Raw genomic sequence first — 21,319 nt, 5'->3', positions numbered from 1 at the left:
TATCTTGTCATATTTCCCTGTATATTACTTAACACCACCACTGACTGTGGCTTACTGCAGAGCATCCTATATCAGATACAGCAGTTTAATAAACTAATAGAATTGATATGCAGGGTCATATTATGCATAGTAGCATCTTCTCTTTATGTTATTTCAGGAAAGGGAGAACAGTCATTTAGGAAAAAAGCTGGCAAAGTCTTACAGCTTTATGGTTTGATTTTTTTCTTGCCCCTTTCACCCCCTCCTCAATCAACATAATCAGAATTTTGCCCATGGCATTTCTGAGTGATGATTTTTCATATGACAACAATAAGGGTGTTTTCCTTCCGTTTGACTTTATTTTTGACATGGGCTACAAGCCTTAGTGGTTTCCTCAATACAAATACAAGTTTGATAAATTTCAACGGATATTTCATAATATGTAGTCATGGCGATGTTCATGTATGCCTTTTATCTCAATTTCTCAAAAAAATATGCTCTTGGAAACATAAATAAAAATTTTCTTTTGTACAAAGGGCTCTACCTGAAGTCCTCAGAGTGCTTGGAATTAATGCTTTACCTTAATATAGCAGGTGAAAATTTATTCTGCCAGCCATCTTGTGATAAGCGTTCTTCTCTTCAGTAACACTGGCAGTAGGAGTCCCTGTTTTATGTGAAACCACATTCTTTATCGATTTTGCACCACTCTTTTTCCTCAAATTCTGAAGAATTGTAACTGCCAGAACTTTCCAGACTGATTTATGGTTACTTTTAGCCCAGATTGCCTTGAGAACTTCTAGTTTGATATTTCTGTCTCCTATGGAATCCAGTTTACATATAGTAACACTTTGTTTTTATTACACCCAGAATACAGAAGCCGTTGGCTCTTACCCTGTTGTAGGTGGGCTGTTTCAGTATTCTCCAAGGTGTTGCGTGACCACTTTGGTCATGTTTATTCCGCAGTACTTGGAAAATGGAGATTGTGTCACCACACATTTTCTTTTCTCGTTACTCCGTGTTTCAATTTGCCTGTTGTGTGCTTTGGGCAGGAGGGGTCAGCATTGGTTGCTTCAGAGGGTTGGATGAGGTCTGATTTTGTTGCACAGTTCACTGTCCCAAGGCGCCTTTGTACCTTTCCATTTGTCTTGTGGGGCACGCAGCTTAGTTAATTGTCTCTTTCTTAGTGATCTCGGTTCAATTTACTGTGTTAATTTTTCTCCTGAACATCCTGCATTTGCTTCTCGAGTCTTATCCCAGCTCTCCGACTCTTTCCAGGGATGTTCCAAATCTTTGGGGATTTGTGTAGTTTATCTAAATTTTATTGCCTTCAGACTCATAAAAATGGATCTTCCTGGGAGACACTGATGGATGTGTTGTACTTTGGGTTGTTTGCCGCAGTATGTGAGTTCCATGGTGTTTTTACTTAACCTCCGGTCTCCTCCAGTGTGAGCTTTGGCTTCTCCATAGAGCACCTTCTCGTAGCTACAGTCCAAAGTGGATGGATTTTTTGATGTGCCAAATTCAAGCTGTTTCACTGAAACCTAATACTAAGTCTTCAGTCTTCTGAGCATCTTCCCCCAGATGCGAATTTCAGTTTCTCTCTTACCTGATGATGGTTAGTCTTTCTGCTGTTGAAAAACCTGGTTTTCATCTTTAGGTAGTGTTCACATTGTTCTACATTGTAGATCTTCTTTTAAACAGTGTAGAAAAATATAACTAGAGTGTAGTATTCTTCATCATTTCCAGCAGCTTTGTGTTTTCTTTGCTTTTCTTGAGTTAAATGAAAACTGTTAAAAATGTCAGAAGCTTCTGGAGGTGGGTTTTGGGGGCTGTGACCTCACTGACATTTTATGGGGAAAAAAACCCTACTTTGAAATTGTTTAATATTCTCCTTGCACTGTAGAAAGCACTCAGTTCTATCAGAGTGGTGGAATTAAGTATGACACTATTTAAGAGGATAGTAAATGTCAGGTAAAAATGAGCTCAGATGTTGCTTAGCTCAGAACAGAAGGCACAGATAAGAAAACCTGAAGCTGTCTGGTAAAACTAATGGGAAAAACCTTTTCTAAAAGATGCCACTAAAATTCCCGAGAATGAAAGTCAGTGAAAAGCTGGTTATCAAGTGTCTGTTGGGTCAGACGTGCCAGATGTCACTTCGATGCCAAAAGGAGGAAGTTCACCATTGGATGTTTTAGCAGCATCGATGGGGTTTGGGCATGAAGACAGACTGTGCTAAACCTGCATCAGGGCTGCGGAGTTCAGCGGCTGCTGTACGGACATCGCTGTGCCAAGTAGCTCTGCCCATCGCTGACAGCTTTGTGGGATCCTGTTCAGGCTGCACAGACACTGCGAATAGAGTTTAACGTTACTGTGGTTTGGGGTTTTTTTAAGAAAAATTGAGCTGTAGAGCAAAATGCTAAACTTCAGTCACACTGTTAAGAGTGATTTTTCCTTCTTTACTAAAGCCAGTTTTGTGTTTGAATTTAAATGTTTGAACCCGTTTCCATGGTGCAGTATTTCATACAAGTTTTCATTCTTTTTAAAGTCAGAATAACAAAAGGTAGATTTAATCTGTACTTTTAAATACTGTGCTAGCCCACAATACAGTTTATCAAGGGAAGTAAATTGAGCCACGCTTGAATGTTGTGGGTTTTCTGCTTTGAGGGTATTTTGTTACTTTCCTGAGCTCAAGAGTAAATGTGAATATATTACAGATATTATTGTGGTATTCATGTCATCTGAGACAAATTCTTATTTTGAGTGAATTTTGATTACAGCTACCTTAAATATTTCCCCCCCTGCCAAAGTCTAACTTCAAAAATACAAAACTTTCCGCCTTAGGTGTTTCTTTACAAAATCTCTACTTTGCTTTTTTTTTTTTTTTGAAGGTGTTCATAAAAATTCTGTCTCAGTTTAGCGAACAATTATATAGTTTAACATGTGCATCAGGCATTATGCCACGTGCAAGGTCCTGCGCCTGGGTTGAGGCAATATCAATACAGACTGGGGGATGAATGGGTTCAGAGCAGCCCCGTGCAGAGGGACTTTGGGATATTGGTGGACAAAAAATTGGACATGAGCTGGCAGCGTGCACTCGCAGCCCAGGAAAACAATCATCTCCTGGGCTGCATAACGAGAAGCATGGCCAGCAGGGTGAGGGGGGGATTCTGCCCCTCTGCTCCACTCTGGTGAGACCCCCCCCTGCAGTGCTGGGTCCAGAGTTGGGGGGTTCAGCTGGAGAAGAGAAGGCTCCGGGGAGACCTTAGAGCGGCCTTTCTGTATATAAAGGGAGGTTTTAAGAAAGATGGAGAGAGACTTTTTACCAGGGCCTGTAGTGCCAGAACAGAGGGCAGCAGTTTAAAACTGAAGGAGTACATTCAGATTGGACAGAAGGAGTGTATGTTTTTTTTACAGTGAGGTTGGTGAGAGAAGCTGTGGATGCCCCATCCCTGGAAGGGTTCAAGGCCAGGTCAGATGGGGCTTTGAGCAACCTGATCTGGTGAAAGATGTGTGTGCCCATGGCAGGGCGTTGGACTAGATGATCTTTAAGGTCCCTTCCAACACAAATCATTCTGTGGTTATAAATAATAATAAATAATAATAAATAATAATAAATAATAATAAATTGTCCTCTTTCCCACTGTAGTCTGTAAACTGACATCCAAGATAGCATATTTCAGTTCTTTATTTTTTTCTTTTTCTTCTCCCATACTTCCATGATTTGGAAATCAGATTTCTATAGAACAATCCTTTTCCTAATTTATCACTGTTATTTTTCACAGTCATTTTTCCTGTCATTTCATTTCTCTTCTCATAGTACTTTTTCTGTGTGGATGTACTAAATCAGAAGCTTCCATGTGATAAATATTCTCTGGTATTTCTTAGTGAATAGTAAAGTTTGAGGCTCACCAGCCTTGACAGCTGGGAAACTGGAACTGAGCAGCTGAAAGCTCTTCTAGGATTTGGGCACCTGTGTTTGCTGGCACACTTGGAGTTCATTTGTTCAGCATTTGCTAAAGATTAATGAGAAAGCTGCTTTCTATTATTCAAAGTGTGGGATGGACAAGTCTAAGAATAACCAAACAGCATGTAATACCCACACTCTACATCTACAAGCACTCGACAAACCTTAGTCTGGAAATCATACTATTAAAACACAATCAGAAATACCCATTTGCTGATGTGATTATAAATAAAACAGGATGTTACATGTCATAAGAAAAAACCTGGCAAAGATGAAAGTTGTCATCAGAGGCAATATCTACAAGTAGCCCCTCCAGGGGCTCCCCCACCCCAGGGCCGGTCCCCAGAGGGCCCTGTCTCAGCCAGATTGGCAGGTGCCCTCCAGCTCACCATGGCAACGCCAGGACCAATGGCAGGGTTGGGAGCTGGTGATGGGGTGGAGTGTCGCCGTGGCAACGCGGGAAGCCTCTGGGAGCTGGTATTTAATGGCAGCCCCTGAGTGGCTGGGACATCCTGGGAGCTCGGCGGCAGGGCCCGGCACCGGGAACAGTATGACCGGAGCAGGGACAGCACCAACCACCTCCCGCCAGCCCCCCCACTCTGCATTTGGGGATTTTTTTTATTTTTGGCTTTTTTTTTTTTTTCAACATCTTTGTGCTCTATCTTGACATTTGGAAGTTGGGGGCCATTGCCGGGACGGGGTAAGGGCTGGCAGCGGTGGCCGAAAGTGGCGGGGAGCAGTGGGCTGGCTGGGGAGGGCAGTGGGACAGCGGGACATCTCTGCCAGGGGCTCGGCCGGGCAGCTCGAGCGATGCCGGCTGTCAGGGGCCGGAGGTTTGCGCGGGGGGAGAGCATGGACTGTTCTTTGTACTCTTTTTGCTCTTTTTACTCTTTTAATTCCCCCCCCCTGCCCGCACCGCCCTCTTCTGCGAGCATTCCCAGGATCTCCCTTCCTGAGGGCACAGGAGTTTGCAGGGGAGGGGGTGGTGACACTGGGGACCAAGCTGCTGCTGCCCTGAGCCTGAATTTGAAGGGGAAAAGCCTGTTTGATGGGAGTGGGGCAGGTGGTCCCACGCTCGTCCCCCCAGTGGCGGTTGAGCCCGGCATCATTCCCAGCGGGGAACCCCCCCACCCAACCGCCGCGGCACAGGCAGTGCGCAGCTCCTCGGCCCCAGCCGGGCTCTCTCCTCGCCCTGAGAGCCGGGATTTTGGGTTTCCAACCCGGCAGAAAAGCCAGAAGCCACATCCCCAGGGGCCCGGCACTAAACGAAGCCTCAATCTGCCGGCTCGCTCGGAGTGAGGGTGTGCTCGGGGTGGGCCCGCACCCCCCCGGGCTGGGCTGCTTTGGGGGCACCGGGTGAAGGGAGGAGCAGAAAGAGCAGGAAAGCGGGGGGAGTCGGTAGCGGAGGGGGACTTGAAGGGACTTGGCAGAGGTGTCGGATGCTGAGATTTTGTCCTGCGGAGAGGAGAAACATCCTCCCTTTGTGGGATGGCAGGGCTGGATTTGGACTGTGGGGGGTTTTTTTTGGGGGGGGGGGGGGTGTTGTTGTTTGTTTTTGATTTTTGCTTTGGCCAAAGGCTTTGCTGGGCAGCAGCAGCCGAGCGGGGTGTGGGTGACCCTGGGACATGGCGGGTTGAGGGCATTTCACCGAGGTTCAGGGCCGCTAAAGCACCCCCGGGGGAGGTGTTACAGCTCTCGAGCGCAGCAGCCCGGGGATGGGGCTGAGCCAGTGGCAGTGGGAGGGGAGCCCCCGTGCCCAGCCCTGCCTGGCTGCCAGAGAGCGGCTGCACCTCAGGGAGCCTCAAGCCTCTCCCTGTTTTTCTTGTAGGATCTGCCCCATCCCCTCCCTCCCCTTGATGTGCGTCCCGTCAACGCAAGAGCTGCTGAGCTATGGCTGAGGGGCGGCTGAGCTGCCAGTGGGCAGGAGAGACCAGAAGGCAGGCGGCTGGCATGGGGAACTCGGGCCGCCGGGTAGACAGCGTGACCAGCCTCATGTGGCTGCTGGACTTCTCAGTCAAGGACACCGGCATACCCGGTCCCATCGACGGTCCCGGCATCCCCAGCTTTGCTGCCCCGTGCTCGCCCCTGGCTGCTGACCTGGCATGTGTGGGCACGTCCCACGCTCCCTGCAAGCCCATCTCCTCCTCCACCTCAAGGACAGCACACCACACCGTGGCCATGCACCCTCAGCTCATGGACGACGTGGACTACAAGACCAACCCGCACGTCAAGCTCCCCTACTCCTACGCCAGCCTTATCTGCATGGCGATGGAAGCCAGCGATAAGCCCCACATCACCCTCTCTGCCATCTACAAGTGGATTACCAACAACTTCTGCTATTTCAGACACGCTGATCCCACCTGGCAGGCAGGAGATGTGGAGACCCTTTCCTTGTTCTCTCTCCCTGCAGGGCTGGGGAGGCCTTTCCACAGCTTCCAGCGGGCAAGGCGAGCTCCTGTGGGGGTACTGGATCCCACTGGGAGCAGAGCGGCACCAGCAGCCGGTGGGGAAGGGCTGTAACAGGAAACTGTCCCCAGCTCCACCTTCCTGGAACTCTCACGGGGTCCTGAGTCCCTCGGGGCTGAGCAGACACGAAATCACCAGGTTGAGCATCTCAGGGTGCTGAGGACCAGGCGTAGGAAAGGATCCCCAGGGAGATGCCGCTTGTTGGACAAAGTCCTCACTGGGCAGGTTCCGAGCAGAAGTGCTGCTGCTTTCCAAGCAGGCCAGAGGGCAGGTCTGTCCCCTTGGACAGGCAAAGGAGGCTCCATCACTGTGACGAGCTGGGGAGGCCTCAGAGAGGAGCCCGAGAGAGGGCCCGTAGGGCTGCTGTCCCTAACGAGCACCAGCGTGTCCCCAGGCAGTAGGGGACAGCCCCGTGGCTCACCAGCTGTGGGGGCTTTTCCCAGCCACGTTGGCTCACTGCCCTCCTCCATCACACAAGAGGACCTCCGGCATGTGACGCTCTCTAGGATGTGGCAGGGCAGGAGGGACCCGGGTGGCTCATCCCTCTGTTCCGGTTATTCCCAGCCCAAATCCGCAGTGTGCCAATGATCCCGGCGGCTGGGGCTCACCCAGGCAGGGCTGGGCAAAACCACTGCAGACCCCCTGCCCAGGCGTTGTCCACCTTCTCCCCAGGCAGGTGGGTCTCTGGCGGCTCTTGAAGCCCATCACGGGGAAGGGAACCCCCTGCTTCCTCTCCGGGGCCACCTGGGTCCCCTGGCTTCCCCTGTGCTGGGGGGACCTCAGGGAGCGAGGAGGGAGGACGAGCTGTGTGCCAGCGGGCTGACTTTCTCCTACAAACTCATGGCTGGAGGATCATCATGGTTTTAATTAAGGGGTGCTTTCCAAAGAGAAAGAAGGTTTCCAGTCCCTCTCTGCAGGGATGCAGGGGGTTCACAGGATTATTGCAGGCAGGAATGATAAATATGTTCTCCGACCGGGTGATAATGGAGGGCAGCCCAGGCTGAATGAAGTTTGGCATGGGGAGGGCAGATGGGGAGCAGAGAATGCAGCTTGCAAGTCTCTGACCCTTGTAAAAGAGTTACCACAGCCTGGATTGTTTGCAGGGTTATCTGTGTTCCTGCTGATGATGCCACCTCCCGTGGCGCTGCCATGTGTTGCCACTTGTAATGGGGTCCTGGCCCCAGCAGGGTAAAGACCCTCCTCTCCTTCCTTAGCCATGGAGGAGGACCTGCCCTCCTCCAGCTTAGCTCCATGCCTGGAACAAATCTGGCTGGGTCCTGCCAGTACTCTGCATGACCCACGGCCCCATGGCCAGCAGTTACAGCCAAGGACAGTTGCTCCAAAGTTCCTCTTGGTTGGCAAGTCCTCGCTGGACCTCTTGGCTCTGCCACCTCTGGCTGGACCAGACAAGAGGCAAGAAAACTCTGCCAGTGACTCGGGGCAGGGGACTTTCTGCTGGGCATGTAGCCCGGGATGGCTTGACGTTGCTGTTTCTGCTGTCTTTTTCCCAAAGTTCCTTGCTGAAAATGGCCTTTTCCACCAGCCTCTGCACACAGGTAGTGTCTACAGCAGCAGACAAGCATTCAGCATTGTTTTTTTTCTTTGTTGGGTCTAGAATTCCATCTGACACAACCCCTCCTTGAACAAGCGCTTCATCAGGGTGCCTCGGGAGAAGGGCGAGCCAGGGAAAAGTGGGTTTTGAAAGCTGGACCCCCAGTACGCCAACCAGCTCAAGAATGGTGCCTCCAAAAAATGGAGAATGACCCCAGTGCAGCTCCACCCGACCTTCACCGAAAGAGCCCAGCCAGAAGCACAGTGCATCGCCAGCCCAGCTGCTTCGGCTCCCGCCTCCAAGAACATCCTCAACGTCAGCGTGGAGTCGCAGCAGCTGCTGGAAGAGTTTGAAGAAGTCACCGGCGACCTGAACTCCAATCCAGCAGGGCACAAGCGCAAGCAGCCCTCGCTCCAGCAAGTGGCGAAGGCACCCCAGCTTTCCAGCTCTGCCTTGCTGAGCCAGGGTGAGCAGCCTGAGCTGGGATTGCTGGAAGGGGACTTGGACTGGGAAGCCATCTTTGACACCAGCTGGAATGGGGAATTCTCCCTTTTTGAGCATCTGGAGCTCACGCCTCTAAACAAGCCCACGAAAGTCAACCTGGACTTGGCAGCAGACGAGCAGCACATGGACTGTGCCCAGGGGCAGGAGCAGGTCCTCACCGAATCCAACCAGAACAACCTCGAGTTTGAAACCTTGATAGCCACTTCCTCCTACAGCATGCCTGGGATGAAGATGACCTCTCCAACTATGTAAACATCAAGCAGTTTTTTGAGCCCAGCGATGCCTCTTTGCCAGCGGATGGGAGTGACTGGAGCAGTCTGGCATCTCTCATGTAAGAGGACAGACACCCTTCAAAGCCCACACAGACTTTAGGAGGACACTCCCCCCATGCTGCTGGCACTCCCAAGGGACAAGATTTTCCAGAGACAGAGACATCTACATTGCCTTTGACCAGCTTCATTGTCAGATGATTTACGGGGGGGGGAAACACCAGGGGGAGGAAAAAATACCACCACAAGAACTGCTTGCTTTATCTTTAAAGGACACATCAGCAGTCTCTAGTACATGAGTTTCCCCCATGAAGAAATAGAACACTATTTCTTTTTTTACTTTTAAAGGAAGGAATGTGAATTATATATATATATTTTTTAATTTAGATATTTATATAGTTAGTTTGTCAGTTCGTCAGTTAGTTAGTTAGCTATTTTCCATGGACAGGACATATGTTCCTTCAGGGCTAAAGGAGAGCAGCTGTTAAATCCCATCCAAGACACAAGATTCCTGGTGGTTTGGGACTTGATAGGCTAAGTGCAATTCCCTCCCCATTGGTCTGTTTCTCTTTCCTTTTTCTGTTTAGAGTAGTTGGTAGGTATAGTGTGATAATTAGCTAGCAAGTAGATAGGTGTCCTTTCTGGATTCTCCCAGGTTCAACCTCCCTCCCAATTTATGCTTAAAGAAGAAAAGGTTTCTAAATTCAGCACGTTTGCTTTTTTATTTGTTTTTCTCTATTAAGTATGATCTATTCAAAGAAACCTCTCTTTTTAGCACTAGCATTTCTTAATAGTGGGGTGATAGGGAAAATGCAGTTTGGGTCTGGGTTGAGTTGGTGTGGCGGTGTTTTGGTAGCAGGCGAGGGGCTACAGGGGTGGCTCCTGTGAGAAGCTGCTGGAAGCTTCCCTGGCTCCAAGTCAGCCCCGCTGCTCGCCAAGGCTGAGCCCATCAGCGATGGTGGTAGTGCCTCTGTGAGAAGATATTTAAGACCTGGGGGGAAAAAAACCCCAAGAAACTGCTGGAAAACCTGCAGCAGGGGGAGGAGTGGGGTGTGAGAGAAATCCCTATGCAGACCCCAAGGTCAGGGCAGAAGGAGGGGCGGGAGGGGCTTCGGGTGCTGGAGCAGAGAATTCCCTGCAGCCCGTGGGGCAGCCCGTGGTGAGGCAGCTGTGTCCCGCACCCAGGGAGGTTAACGGTGGGGCAGATGCCCACCTGCAGCCTGGGGAGGACCCCATGCTGGAGTAGGGGGATGCCCAAAACAGGCTGTGACCCTGTGGGGGACCCACGGCTGGAAGCAGGGGGAGAGTGCGAGTGGACGGCAGTCATGGGCCACTGGGCTTCTCGCCTCCATCGCTGGCGGTGGCCGGCTGTGGCAGGTGCATCCGCCCAGTGAAAACAGAGCTTCCTGGCTGCTGAAACGTGGCAGCTTTTGGCTGTCTTTGTTTTCAAGGTCTCGCGGTAGTTGAGACCTTTGACCAATGGGAGCCGCTATTGACTACAGGTCAGATTTGGTCTGGGTATAAACAGAGTCCCTTGGGGGAGCCATTTTGAGCTCATCCCCCTGGAGCTGCACGCTGCGGTCAGAGGACTCTCCCCTTGGGTTCGGGACGCCGCCCAGGGAAACTCCTCGAGGTGCCTTGGGTTGGGACACTGCCCTGAGCAGGTCCTCAAGGTTGAGAGCCCTCACTTTCTAGGTGAGTGATAGTGCTTTTTGGGTTGTCGTTAAACCCTAGGTAGTGAAGCTTTGTTTACGTTTGGGGTTGCCGTTAAACCCCTGGGGTGTGAGGCTTTGTTTTACGTTCGGGTTCCCGTTAAACCCCAGAAAGTGAAGTTTGAGTTTGGGGTTGCCGTTAAACCCCTGGGGAGTGGGGTTTTGTAAAGTGTTTTGGGTTATTGTTAAACCCCAGAAAGTTATTCTGTCCTCTTCTTGCGGACATTCGGATCTGTAATCTACGGAGGGCTGATTGGTGGTTTTATTAAAAAAAAAAATTTATTTTTTTTTTTAAATTGGTGGTGGGTTGCTTATTTGGAAGCCTCCGTAACAACGACCAATGGTGATGTGGACGTGGCAGTGACTCGGGGGTGGCCAAGGAGTGCTGGGGGGTGCTGCTTGCCCTGGGACCGCCCACAATCCTCTCCCGCACATTCCCTCCGAGGTGGCTTCGCAGCAGCCTGACCATGGTGAGAAGGGGAGGACGGGGCCCCTGAGATGGTGAGTGGAGCAGGAGAGGCTGGCGGGGCTGGGGGTTCCTCCTCCGAGCAGGGGGGATGGGGGGGCTCCCAGTCTTGTCCCAAAAGTGGGGTCGCTTACCCAGTGTGCTGGACACCAACACCCCCCCAAGCAGATGAATGGATTTATTCCATGTCTGCACAAAGAGGGTGCAGTGTGGAAATTCCACCGTGCCAGCATGCTGCCCTGAAGAACTTTGGGGTATTTTACACTTTGACCACACGAATACACGTGTACTGTAATGACCAGCGGTTACTTTATTATCACGGGGGGAGAGACACCCCAATTTCAGCCACCTGACACCACACCCCCTTCGAACGCAGAGAGGGGGCAGGTGTACGACCTGTGGCTGGACGTGGCCCACTTGGCCCCGCGCCCCATCGGCCTCCACCAGCCCATCCATACCACGGTCACCGACCGCAGCACTCATGCCTTCCTCACCAGTACTGCTCGCTAAATCCCCCAAATTCAGACTTGCATTTTTAGCGTCCAAACCTCACTTCTCGGGCAGAGCGCAGCGATTTAGGGTCCAAAGCTCCACTGATAGTGTCCAAAGGCTCACTTTTCCTTTCCTAAGTGTTAGCTTTGGCTTCCAAACCTCATTTTGATGCTCCAGGGCCTCATTTTGATGGTCCACAGGCTCAACTGTAGTCTGCAGAATCTCCTGTGAAGGAGTTTGCGTGTGCCCCCGTGGGAGGTGCGTTCTACAAGCGCACGTGTGGCTGGGTGCACGCTGTGAGCTTGCAGGTGGGCGCAGGGGTGGGTGCAGACGGGGTGCGTGCGTGCGTGCGGGGTGTGTGGGTGGGTGCGTTCGTCGTGCGTGCGTGCTGCAGCATGTGCACGCGCTGCCTGTGCGCGTGTGGGGTGTGTGTGTGCGCGCGTGCTCACTTGGGATGTGTGTGTGAACACCGTGCGTTGCGCTCCATGTTGCAGACGTGTGTCTTGGAGTACGGGTGTGCGCACGCTGCGGGTGTGCATCACACCTTCTCTTTGTACCCCACGTGCGTCTCTAGGGAGTGTGTGTGTGTGTGTGTGTGTGCGCATGCCCCAAAGCTGTGTGCGTGTCACATCGATTTTCCTGTCCTCTTTCTAGCCCCGATGTGCCGGTCTTCTCTGTGCCATGGTGGCTCTGAGCACCCTCGTCTCTGACCAGGCTCGGGTTCAGCCCTTCTGAGTGACTCTTTCCCTTTGTGCCCGACCTGGCTGCCTGCAGCCTCATTTTGCAGGTGCCAGGCATGGAATCCTTGCCTTGCACAGGAGACTGAATTGGACTGCAGCATGGTTAGCTGTGAAACTTGGCAACTTTAATTCAAGAACTGGAACGCTCAACTGGAGCGTTTGTGTGTGTGGGCAGGACCGAGCAGCCTTTGAGAGTGAGGCTGCCTTTGGATCAGCAGGCAGTGCCCCAGCAGGAGATGGTCATGTTGCGCTGCAGCTTGAGCTGGGTCCTGCTCATGCTGCTGCTGGAGTCTTTTTCCCCCACAGGACCTGCAGGAGCTCCTGCAGCAGCTTAAAGAATTCCACCAGCTTCTGGCGTGGAAATGGACAGGGCGTAGAGCTGCCGGCTTGCGTTGGTATTGGGCTCGGCCTCTGAAAGGGGGTCGATGTGAAGACTGGCCGTGGCGTTGGAGTAGCCGTTGCTGCTGGGTGCAGCCCCATCTGTACCAGGATCCAGTCATAAAAGTGCTGAGTGGAGGTGTAGACTCCAGGCCGTTTTGGTCTTGCGCAGCCTTTCCCCCAGCTGGTCACCCCAACAAGCCAGAAGTGGTCAGCATTGTTATCTTTGCAGACAAGAGGACCACCGCTGTCACCCTGCAGCAGAGGAGAGAGGGAGGGTTCAGGTGGTGTCGGGTGTCGGGTGGCAGCACTAGGGCTGGCTCCTTCTCTCTGCCAGCACCTGCCAGGGCTGTATCCGCTGCACAGAGAGGCTCTGCTCAGGTGGTGGGGCCTGCAGAACCTTGTCAGGGAGAGGGTAGTAAGCCTGTGGGGTAGGGCTGTCTGTCATCTCTGCACAGCGATGCTGGCTGTGTGCAAGAGGGATGTTTTGGGATTGGGATCTGGACCTCGGGGCTGCCAGGAGCGCTGGATGGGCTTTCTGGGCAGAGTCCCGGGCCTCTGGAACCAGTGGGGCCCTGGGCAAGGGCCTGCAGCTGGGGAAGGGGAGGTGAGCCCCGCCAGCGGTGGGGACCCAGCGGTGGGAGGGCGACTGGCCAGGCAAAGCCTGCGGCGGGGTGTGTCTGGGCGGCTGTACCGGGGCTGCCTGTGCCGCTGGGCGCTGCCTTGTCGCAGGCTCCTACCTGGCAGGTGTCGATGTTGCCCTGCGGGTAGCCAGCGCACAGGTTGTGGGGGTGGACGTCCCCTGCGTACCACCGGCTACTGTTGCAGAGGTTGACGTTGATGAGGTGGACCTTGGCCTCCTGCAGGACATCTGTTGATCCTCCAGCTGTGAGCACAGAAAGGAATTAACACCCAGCAGCTCGTTGCCAGGTCTCCTGCCCTGTCTGGGTGAACCCCTTCCCTGGGGCTTGGCTTTGCATCGTGACAGGCGCTGCACCGGCGTTGCCCTTCTGTCTGGCCTTGGGCCCTGGGCCAGGCCCATCTCTCTATGGGCACACGTCCCTGCAGCCGCACTCTGGCTCTCGCCCCTGCTGTCAGGAAGCCCAGCCCGCCTCCCCCGTGTGCCAAGCTCGCACTCAGGACACGAGCACTTTTGGGAACTCACCTCTCGCCGTCGTGGACCCCCAGCCACTGACGTAGCAGGTTGTCAGCTCTGACACTCGCAGGGAGGCGTCGGGCACGCAGGCGAGCTGTACGTAGTAGCCACACTGCACAGGCTGGTCCAACTCCAGCAGCGCAATATCGTTCTCCTCCGAGATACTACTGTAGCGTTCGTGAACCACCAGCCGTTTAATACTGCGCACTTGAGCCTCCGGGCCCAGATGAGTCAACCAGGTGGCCCCGATCACCACGCGCCACATGGTGATGTGCCTGGAAGGCAGATGGGGAGAGGGCTCGGAGGGAGAGGAGCCACGTGCTGCAGCAGCCCAGCAGTTCCCTGCCCACTGCTTCACACGGGGGAGAGGAAAACAGCGCTCTGGAGGCTGCGGCTGCCCTAGCATGCCTTGGGCTCAAGGCGTGTCGAGCTGGAGGCTGTAGGAAGCCGTGGCAGGAGCCCAGCCCTCTCCTGAGCAGCCTCTCAGCCGGGCTCTGCAGTGCCCAGGCACTGGGTGTACCACAAGGAAAGGGGCCGGGAGTAGCACGTGGTGCTGCGGACGGGGCACCCGCGAGTGCTGGGGGGATATCCCCGTTCCTGGCCCTCCTTACCTGGCCTTGGTGAAGCAGTGGGCTGCTGTGAGGACCCACTGTGGGCTGATGAGGGACCCTCCGCATATGTGCCCCGTGCCTGCTGCCCAGGGAACCTGGATGCTGACGATCCAGGGCCAGGCCCCTGGCTGGGCGTCTGTGCCCCCCACGACGCGCGAGGTGCTGGAGTGAGCCGCCATGGGCCGCAGCCCGCAGGTCCCCCTGTAACCAGAAACTCATCACCATCCTGCTCGATGGCTCGCTGCTGTTCCGGCTGAAGGTCAGCCCTCTGCCCTCCCCAGGGGGCGCTGCATGGACAGCGAGGCCAGGGAGCCCCATGGGGGCGGGCAGGCGTCCGCCCCCGTTTCTGCTTTGGCCCCGCAGGCGAGTTGTGCCAGCAGCCCGGGTGCTGCAAGGAGCCGAGGCTCCCGCGTGGGGCTGGGGAAGCGCTGGTGTGGCCACAGGGGACCAGCGGGCACCCTCCAGGGAACCCCATGAGGTTGCCCAAGCTCCCTCCCAGAGCCTCGGCCCACTTACCCACAGCTGTCCCAGGCGCCGTGCGCAGGCCAGCACAGGGCCAGCAGGATGAGGAGGGGGATCAAACGCATCGCTGCCAGTAGCATGTGCCAGCTGCCAGAACCGAGGGCTTGTCACCACCAGTGCAGCAGCCGACAGAGTGCCCGCAGGGCTCGCGTTGCCCACGGTGCCCTTGGCAACGGGGCTGATGTCACAGAGTCGCTGGTTCCGGGGGCTGGGCACGGTGGTCTCTAGGGGTGGGGGGGGCCACAACATGGGGGTTTCCAAGCAGGAGGGGAGGCAGAAGCTGGGATCGGACACCCCCGACAGACCCCGCTGAATGCTCTACTTGCGCGACGGGGTGTGCAGGCCCCGTGGCAGGCAGCAGCGCCCCGCCCCCAGCACCGCCTGCCAACAGTGAGCAGGAAAAATCCCAGTGTGGCACCACAGCCTCTTTGGGGAGTTCACTGCCCCCCTGCTCTCTGCGGCCCTTTGCCAACAGGTCCTTCCCAACAAACGTACACCAGAGAACGTGACTACAATACACCATGCGCCATCCACCATCCCACAGTCCACCAGCCACCATGAATCATTCACCATCCCACAATTCACCATCCACCATCCACCATCCCAGAATCCACCAGCCACCATGCACAGAACCACAGAATCACAGCATCATCTAGGTTGGAAAAGACATTGAAGATCACCTAGTCCAACCATTAACCTAACATTGACAGTTCTCAACTACACCATATCCTTAAGCGCTACGTCAACCCAACTCTTAAACCCCTCCAGGGATGGGGACTGCACCCCTGCCCCGGGCAGCCCATTCCAACGCCCAACAACCCCTGCTGGAAAGAAATACTTCCTAATAGCCAGTCTAAACCTTCCCTGGTGAGCTTGAGGCCATTCCCTCTTGTCCTGGCGCTTGTTCCTTGGTTCAAGAGACTCATCCCCCCCCTCTCTGCACCCTCCTTTCAGGTAGTTGTAGAGGGCGATGAGGTCTCCCCTCAGCCTCCTCTTCTCCAGACTAAACCCCCCCCAGTTCCCTCAGCTGCTCCTCATAAGACCTGTGCTCCAGACCCTGCACCAGCTCCGTTGCCCTTCTCTGGACACGCTCGAGTCATTCAATGGCCTTTTTGGAGTGAGGGGCCCAAAACTGAACAGAGTAATCGAGGGGTGGCCTCACCAGTGCCGAGCACAGGGGAAAGATCCCTTCCCTGTCCCTGCTGGCCACGCTATTGCTGATACAAGCCAGGATGCCACTGGCCTTCTTGGCCACCTGGGCACACTGCTGGCTCATGTTCAGCCGGCTGTCAATCAACACCCCCAGGTCCCTCTCTGACTGGCAGCTCTCCAGCCACTCCTCCCCAAGACTGTAGCGCTGCTGGGGGTTGTTGTGGCCCAAGTGCAGGGCCCGGCATTTGCCCTTAGTGAAACTCCTCCAGTTGGCCTTAGTCCATCGCTCCAGCCTGTCCAGATCTCTCTGCAGAGCCTCCCTACCCTCGAGCAGATCAACACTCCCACCCAACTTGGTGTCATCTGCAAACTTACTGAGGGTGCACTCGATCCCCTCGTCTAGACCATCAATAAAGATGTTAAACAGGAGCGGCCCCACAACCGAGCCCTGGGGGACACCACTCTTTGGGCCCGGCCGTCCAGCCAGTTTTTACCCAGCGAAGCGTGTGCCCATCCAAGCCGCGAGCAGCCACTTTCGCCAGGAGAATGCTGTGGGAAATGGTGTCAAAGGCCTTACTACTGTCAAGGTAGACAACATCCACAGCCTTTCCCTCATGCAATCAGCAGGTCGCCCTGTCGTAGGAGGAGATCAGATTTGTTAAGCAGGACCTGCCTTTCATAAACCCATAAATCCTCCTCTTTGGAGCCCCTCTCCTCAGCAACTGTACATGAGTTCCCCCCATGAAGAAAGCGAACGCTATTTATTTTTTTACTTTTAAAGGAAGGAATGTGAATTATATATATTTTTTTAATTTATATATTTCAGTTTCTTATCATGGGAGACAGACACCCAATTTAAGCCACCTGACACACACACTGCCCCCCCCGCCCCCCCTTCAAATGCAGAGAGGGGGCAGGTGTACGACCTGTGGCTGGACGTGGCCCACTTGGCCCCGCGCCCCATCGGCCTCCACCAGCCCATCCATACCACGGTCACCGACCGCAGCACTCATGCCTTCCTCACCAGTACTGCTCGCTAAATCCCCCAAATTCAGACTTGCATTTTTAGCGTCCAAACCTCACTTCTCGGGCAGAGCGCAGCGATTTAGGGTCCAAAGCTCCACTGATAGTGTCCAAAGGCTCACTTTTCCTTTCCTAAGTGTTAGCTTTGGCTTCCAAACCTCATTTTGATGCTCCAGGGCCTCATTTTGATGGTCCACAGGCTCAACTGTAGTCTGCAGAATCTCCTGTGAAGGAGTTTGCGTGTGCCCCCGTGGGAGGTGCGTTCTACAAGCGCACGTGTGGCTGGGTGCACGCTGTGAGCTTGCAGGTGGGCGCAGGGGTGGGTGCAGACGGGGTGCGTGCGTGCGTGCGGGGTGTGTGGGTGGGTGCGTTCGTCGTGCGTGCGTGCTGCAGCATGTGCACGCGCTGCCTGTGCGCGTGTGGGGTGTGTGTGTGCGCGCGTGCTCACTTGGGATGTGTGTGTGAACACCGTGCGTTGCGCTCCATGTTGCAGACGTGTGTCTTGGAGTACGGGTGTGCGCACGCTGCGGGTGTGCATCACACCTTCTCTTTGTACCCCACGCGTGTCTCTAGGGAGTGTGTGTGTGTGTGTGTGTGTGCGCGTACCCCAAAGCTGTGTGCGTGTCACATCGATTTTCCTGTCCTCTTTCTAGCCCCGATGTGCCGGTCTTCTCTGTGCCATGGTGGCTCTGAGCACCCTCGTCTCTGACCAGGCTCGGGTTCAGCCCTTCTGAGTGACTCTTTCCCTTTGTGCCCGACCTGGCTGCCTGCAGCCTCATTTTGCAGGTGCCAGGCATGGAATCCTTGCCTTGCACAGGAGACTGAATTGGACTGCAGCATGGTTATCTGTGAAACTTGGCAACTTTAATTCAAGAACTGGAACGCTCAACTGGAGCGTTTGTGTGTGTGGGCAGGACCGAGCAGCCTTTGAGAGTGAGGCTGCCTTTGGATCAGCAGGCAGTGCCCCAGCAGGAGATGGTCATGTTGCGCTGCAGCTTGAGCTGGGTCCTGCTCATGCTGCTGCTGGAGTCTTTTTCCCCCACAGGACCTGCAGGAGCTCCTGCAGCAGCTTAAAGAATTCCACCAGCTTCTGGCGTGGAAATGGACAGGGCGTAGAGCTGCCGGCTTGCGTTGGTATTGGGCTCGGCCTCTGAAAGGGGGTCGATGTGAAGACTGGCCGTGGCGTTGGAGTAGCCGTTGCTGCTGGGTGCAGCCCCATCTGTACCAGGATCCAGTCATAAAAGTGCTGAGTGGAGGTGTAGACTCCAGGCCGTTTTGGTCTTGCGCAGCCTTTCCCCCAGCTGGTCACCCCAACAAGCCAGAAGTGGTCAGCATTGTTATCTTTGCAGACAAGAGGACCACCGCTGTCACCCTGCAGCAGAGGAGAGAGGGAGGGTTCAGGTGGTGTCGGGTGTCGGGTGGCAGCACTAGGGCTGGCTCCTTCTCTCTGCCAGCACCTGCCAGGGCTGTATCCGCTGCACAGAGAGGCTCTGCTCAGGTGGTGGGGCCTGCAGAACCTTGTCAGGGAGAGGGTAGTAAGCCTGTGGGGTAGGGCTGTCTGTCATCTCTGCACAGCGATGCTGGCTGTGTGCAAGAGGGATGTTTTGGGATTGGGATCTGGACCTCGGGGCTGCCAGGAGCGCTGGATGGGCTTTCTGGGCAGAGTCCCGGGCCTCTGGAACCAGTGGGGCCCTGGGCAAGGGCCTGCAGCTGGGGAAGGGGAGGTGAGCCCCGCCAGCGGTGGGGACCCAGCGGTGGGAGGGCGACTGGCCAGGCAAAGCCTGCGGCGGGGTGTGTCTGGGCGGCTGTACCGGGGCTGCCTGTGCCGCTGGGCGCTGCCTTGTCGCAGGCTCCTACCTGGCAGGTGTCGATGTTGCCCTGCGGGTAGCCAGCGCACAGGTTGTGGGGGTGGACGTCCCCTGCGTACCACCGGCTACTGTTGCAGAGGTTGACGTTGATGAGGTGGACCTTGGCCTCCTGCAGGACATCTGTTGATCCTCCAGCTGTGAGCACAGAAAGGAATTAACACCCAGCAGCTCGTTGCCAGGTCTCCTGCCCTGTCTGGGTGAACCCCTTCCCTGGGGCTTGGCTTTGCATCGTGACAGGCGCTGCACCGGCGTTGCCCTTCTGTCTGGCCTTGGGCCCTGGGCCAGGCCCATCTCTCTATGGGCACACGTCCCTGCAGCCGCACTCTGGCTCTCGCCCCTGCTGTCAGGAAGCCCAGCCCGCCTCCCCCGTGTGCCAAGCTCGCACTCAGGACACGAGCACTTTTGGGAACTCACCTCTCGCCGTCGTGGACCCCCAGCCACTGACGTAGCAGGTTGTCAGCTCTGACACTCGCAGGGAGGCGTCGGGCACGCAGGCGAGCTGTACGTAGTAGCCACACTGCACAGGCTGGTCCAACTCCAGCAGCGCAATATCGTTCTCCTCCGAGATACTACTGTAGCGTTCGTGAACCACCAGCCGTTTAATACTGCGCACTTGAGCCTCCGGGCCCAGATGAGTCAACCAGGTGGCCCCGATCACCACGCGCCACATGGTGATGTGCCTGGAAGGCAGATGGGGAGAGGGCTCGGAGGGAGAGGAGCCACGTGCTGCAGCAGCCCAGCAGTTCCCTGCCCACTGCTTCACACGGGGGAGAGGAAAACAGCGCTCTGGAGGCTGCGGCTGCCCTAGCATGCCTTGGGCTCAAGGCGTGTCGAGCTGGAGGCTGTAGGAAGCCGTGGCAGGAGCCCAGCCCTCTCCTGAGCAGCCTCTCAGCCGGGCTCTGCAGTGCCCAGGCACTGGGTGTACCACAAGGAAAGGGGCCGGGAGTAGCACGTGGTGCTGCGGACGGGGCACCCGCGAGTGCTGGGGGGATATCCCCGTTCCTGGCCCTCCTTACCTGGCCTTGGTGAAGCAGTGGGCTGCTGTGAGGACCCACTGTGGGCTGATGAGGGACCCTCCGCATATGTGCCCCGTGCCTGCTGCCCAGGGAACCTGGATGCTGACGATCCAGGGCCAGGCCCCTGGCTGGGCGTCTGTGCCCCCCACGACGCGCGAGGTGCTGGAGTGAGCCGCCATGGGCCGCAGCCCGCAGGTCCCCCTGTAACCAGAAACTCATCACCATCCTGCTCGATGGCTCGCTGCTGTTCCGGCTGAAGGTCAGCCCTCTGCCCTCCCCAGGGGGCGCTGCATGGACAGCGAGGCCAGGGAGCCCCATGGGGGCGGGCAGGCGTCCGCCCCCGTTTCTGCTTTGGCCCCGCAGGCGAGTTGTGCCAGCAGCCCGGGTGCTGCAAGGAGCTGAGGCTCCCGCGTGGGGCTGGGGAAGCGCTGGTGTGGCCACAGGGGACCAGCGGGCACCCTCCAGGGAACCCCATGAGGTTGCCCAAGCTCCCTCCCAGAGCCTCGGCCCACTTACCCACAGCTGTCCCAGGCGCCGTGCGCAGGCCAGCACAGGGCCAGCAGGATGAGGAGGGGGATCAAACGCATCGCTGCCAGTAGCATGTGCCAGCTGCCAGAACCGAGGGCTTGTCACCACCAGTGCAGCAGCCGACAGAGTGCCCGCAGGGCTCGCGTTGCCCACGGTGCCCTTGGCAACGGGGCTGATGTCACAGAGTCGCTGGTTCCGGGGGCTGGGCACGGTGGTCTCTAGGGGTGGGGGGGGCCACAACATGGGGGTTTCCAAGCAGGAGGGGAGGCAGAAGCTGGGATCGGACACCCCCGACAGACCCCGCTGAATGCTCTACTTGCGCGACGGGGTGTGCAGGCCCCGTGGCAGGCAGCAGCGCCCCGCCCCCAGCACCGCCTGCCAACAGTGAGCAGGAAAAATCCCAGTGTGGCACCACAGCCTCTTTGGGGAGTTCACTGCCCCCCTGCTCTCTGCGGCCCTTTGCCAACAGGTCCTTCCCAACAAACGTACACCAGAGAACGTGACTACAATACACCATGCGCCATCCACCATCCCACAGTCCACCAGCCACCATGAATCATTCACCATCCCACAATTCACCATCCACCATCCACCATCCCAGAATCCACCAGCCACCATGCACAGAACCACAGAATCACAGCATCATCTAGGTTGGAAAAGACATTGAAGATCACCTAGTCCAACCATTAACCTAACATTGACAGTTCTCAACTACACCATATCCTTAAGCGCTACGTCAACCCAACTCTTAAACCCCTCCAGGGATGGGGACTGCACCCCTGCCCTGGGCAGCCCATTCCAACGCCCAACAACCCCTGCTGGAAAGAAATACTTCCTAATAGCCAGTCTAAACCTTCCCTGGTGAGCTTGAGGCCATTCCCTCTTGTCCTGGCGCTTGTTCCTTGGTTCAAGAGACTCATC

General features: G+C 55.6%; 2 protein-coding genes and 1 pseudogene across 2 annotated transcripts; 1 reads left to right on the top strand and 2 right to left on the bottom strand.

Moving 5' to 3' along the window:
- Positions 1–5,833: 5,833 nt before the first annotated feature.
- On the top strand, positions 5,834–8,800 carry LOC141928105 (forkhead box protein J1-like; annotated as a pseudogene).
- Positions 8,801–12,417: 3,617 nt separating this feature from the next.
- On the bottom strand, positions 12,418–15,399 carry LOC141928104 (acrosin-like). Its single transcript, XM_074835769.1, has 6 exons — positions 15,307–15,399; positions 15,134–15,192; positions 14,290–14,490; positions 13,688–13,953; positions 13,263–13,408; positions 12,418–12,777 (listed from the first exon to the last, which is right to left on the bottom strand). Exons 1-6 carry the CDS (start codon positions 15,397–15,399, stop codon positions 12,418–12,420), a joined length of 1,125 nt encoding a protein of 374 aa, XP_074691870.1.
- A 2,599-nt stretch (positions 15,400–17,998) lies between these two features.
- LOC141928103 (acrosin-like) lies at positions 17,999–20,980 on the bottom strand. The gene is made up of 6 exons (XM_074835768.1): positions 20,888–20,980; positions 20,715–20,773; positions 19,871–20,071; positions 19,269–19,534; positions 18,844–18,989; positions 17,999–18,358 (listed from the first exon to the last, which is right to left on the bottom strand). The coding sequence occupies exons 1-6, from the start codon at positions 20,978–20,980 to the stop codon at positions 17,999–18,001; spliced, it is 1,125 nt and encodes a 374-aa protein (XP_074691869.1).
- Positions 20,981–21,319: the final 339 nt, after the last annotated feature.

This window comes from Strix aluco, chromosome 11, assembly GCF_031877795.1.
Source record: "Strix aluco isolate bStrAlu1 chromosome 11, bStrAlu1.hap1, whole genome shotgun sequence".
Taxonomy (NCBI): domain Eukaryota; kingdom Metazoa; phylum Chordata; class Aves; order Strigiformes; family Strigidae; genus Strix; species Strix aluco.
The sequence above is the reverse complement of the archived record's forward strand: the minus strand, read 5'-3'. Positions and strand labels throughout refer to the sequence as shown.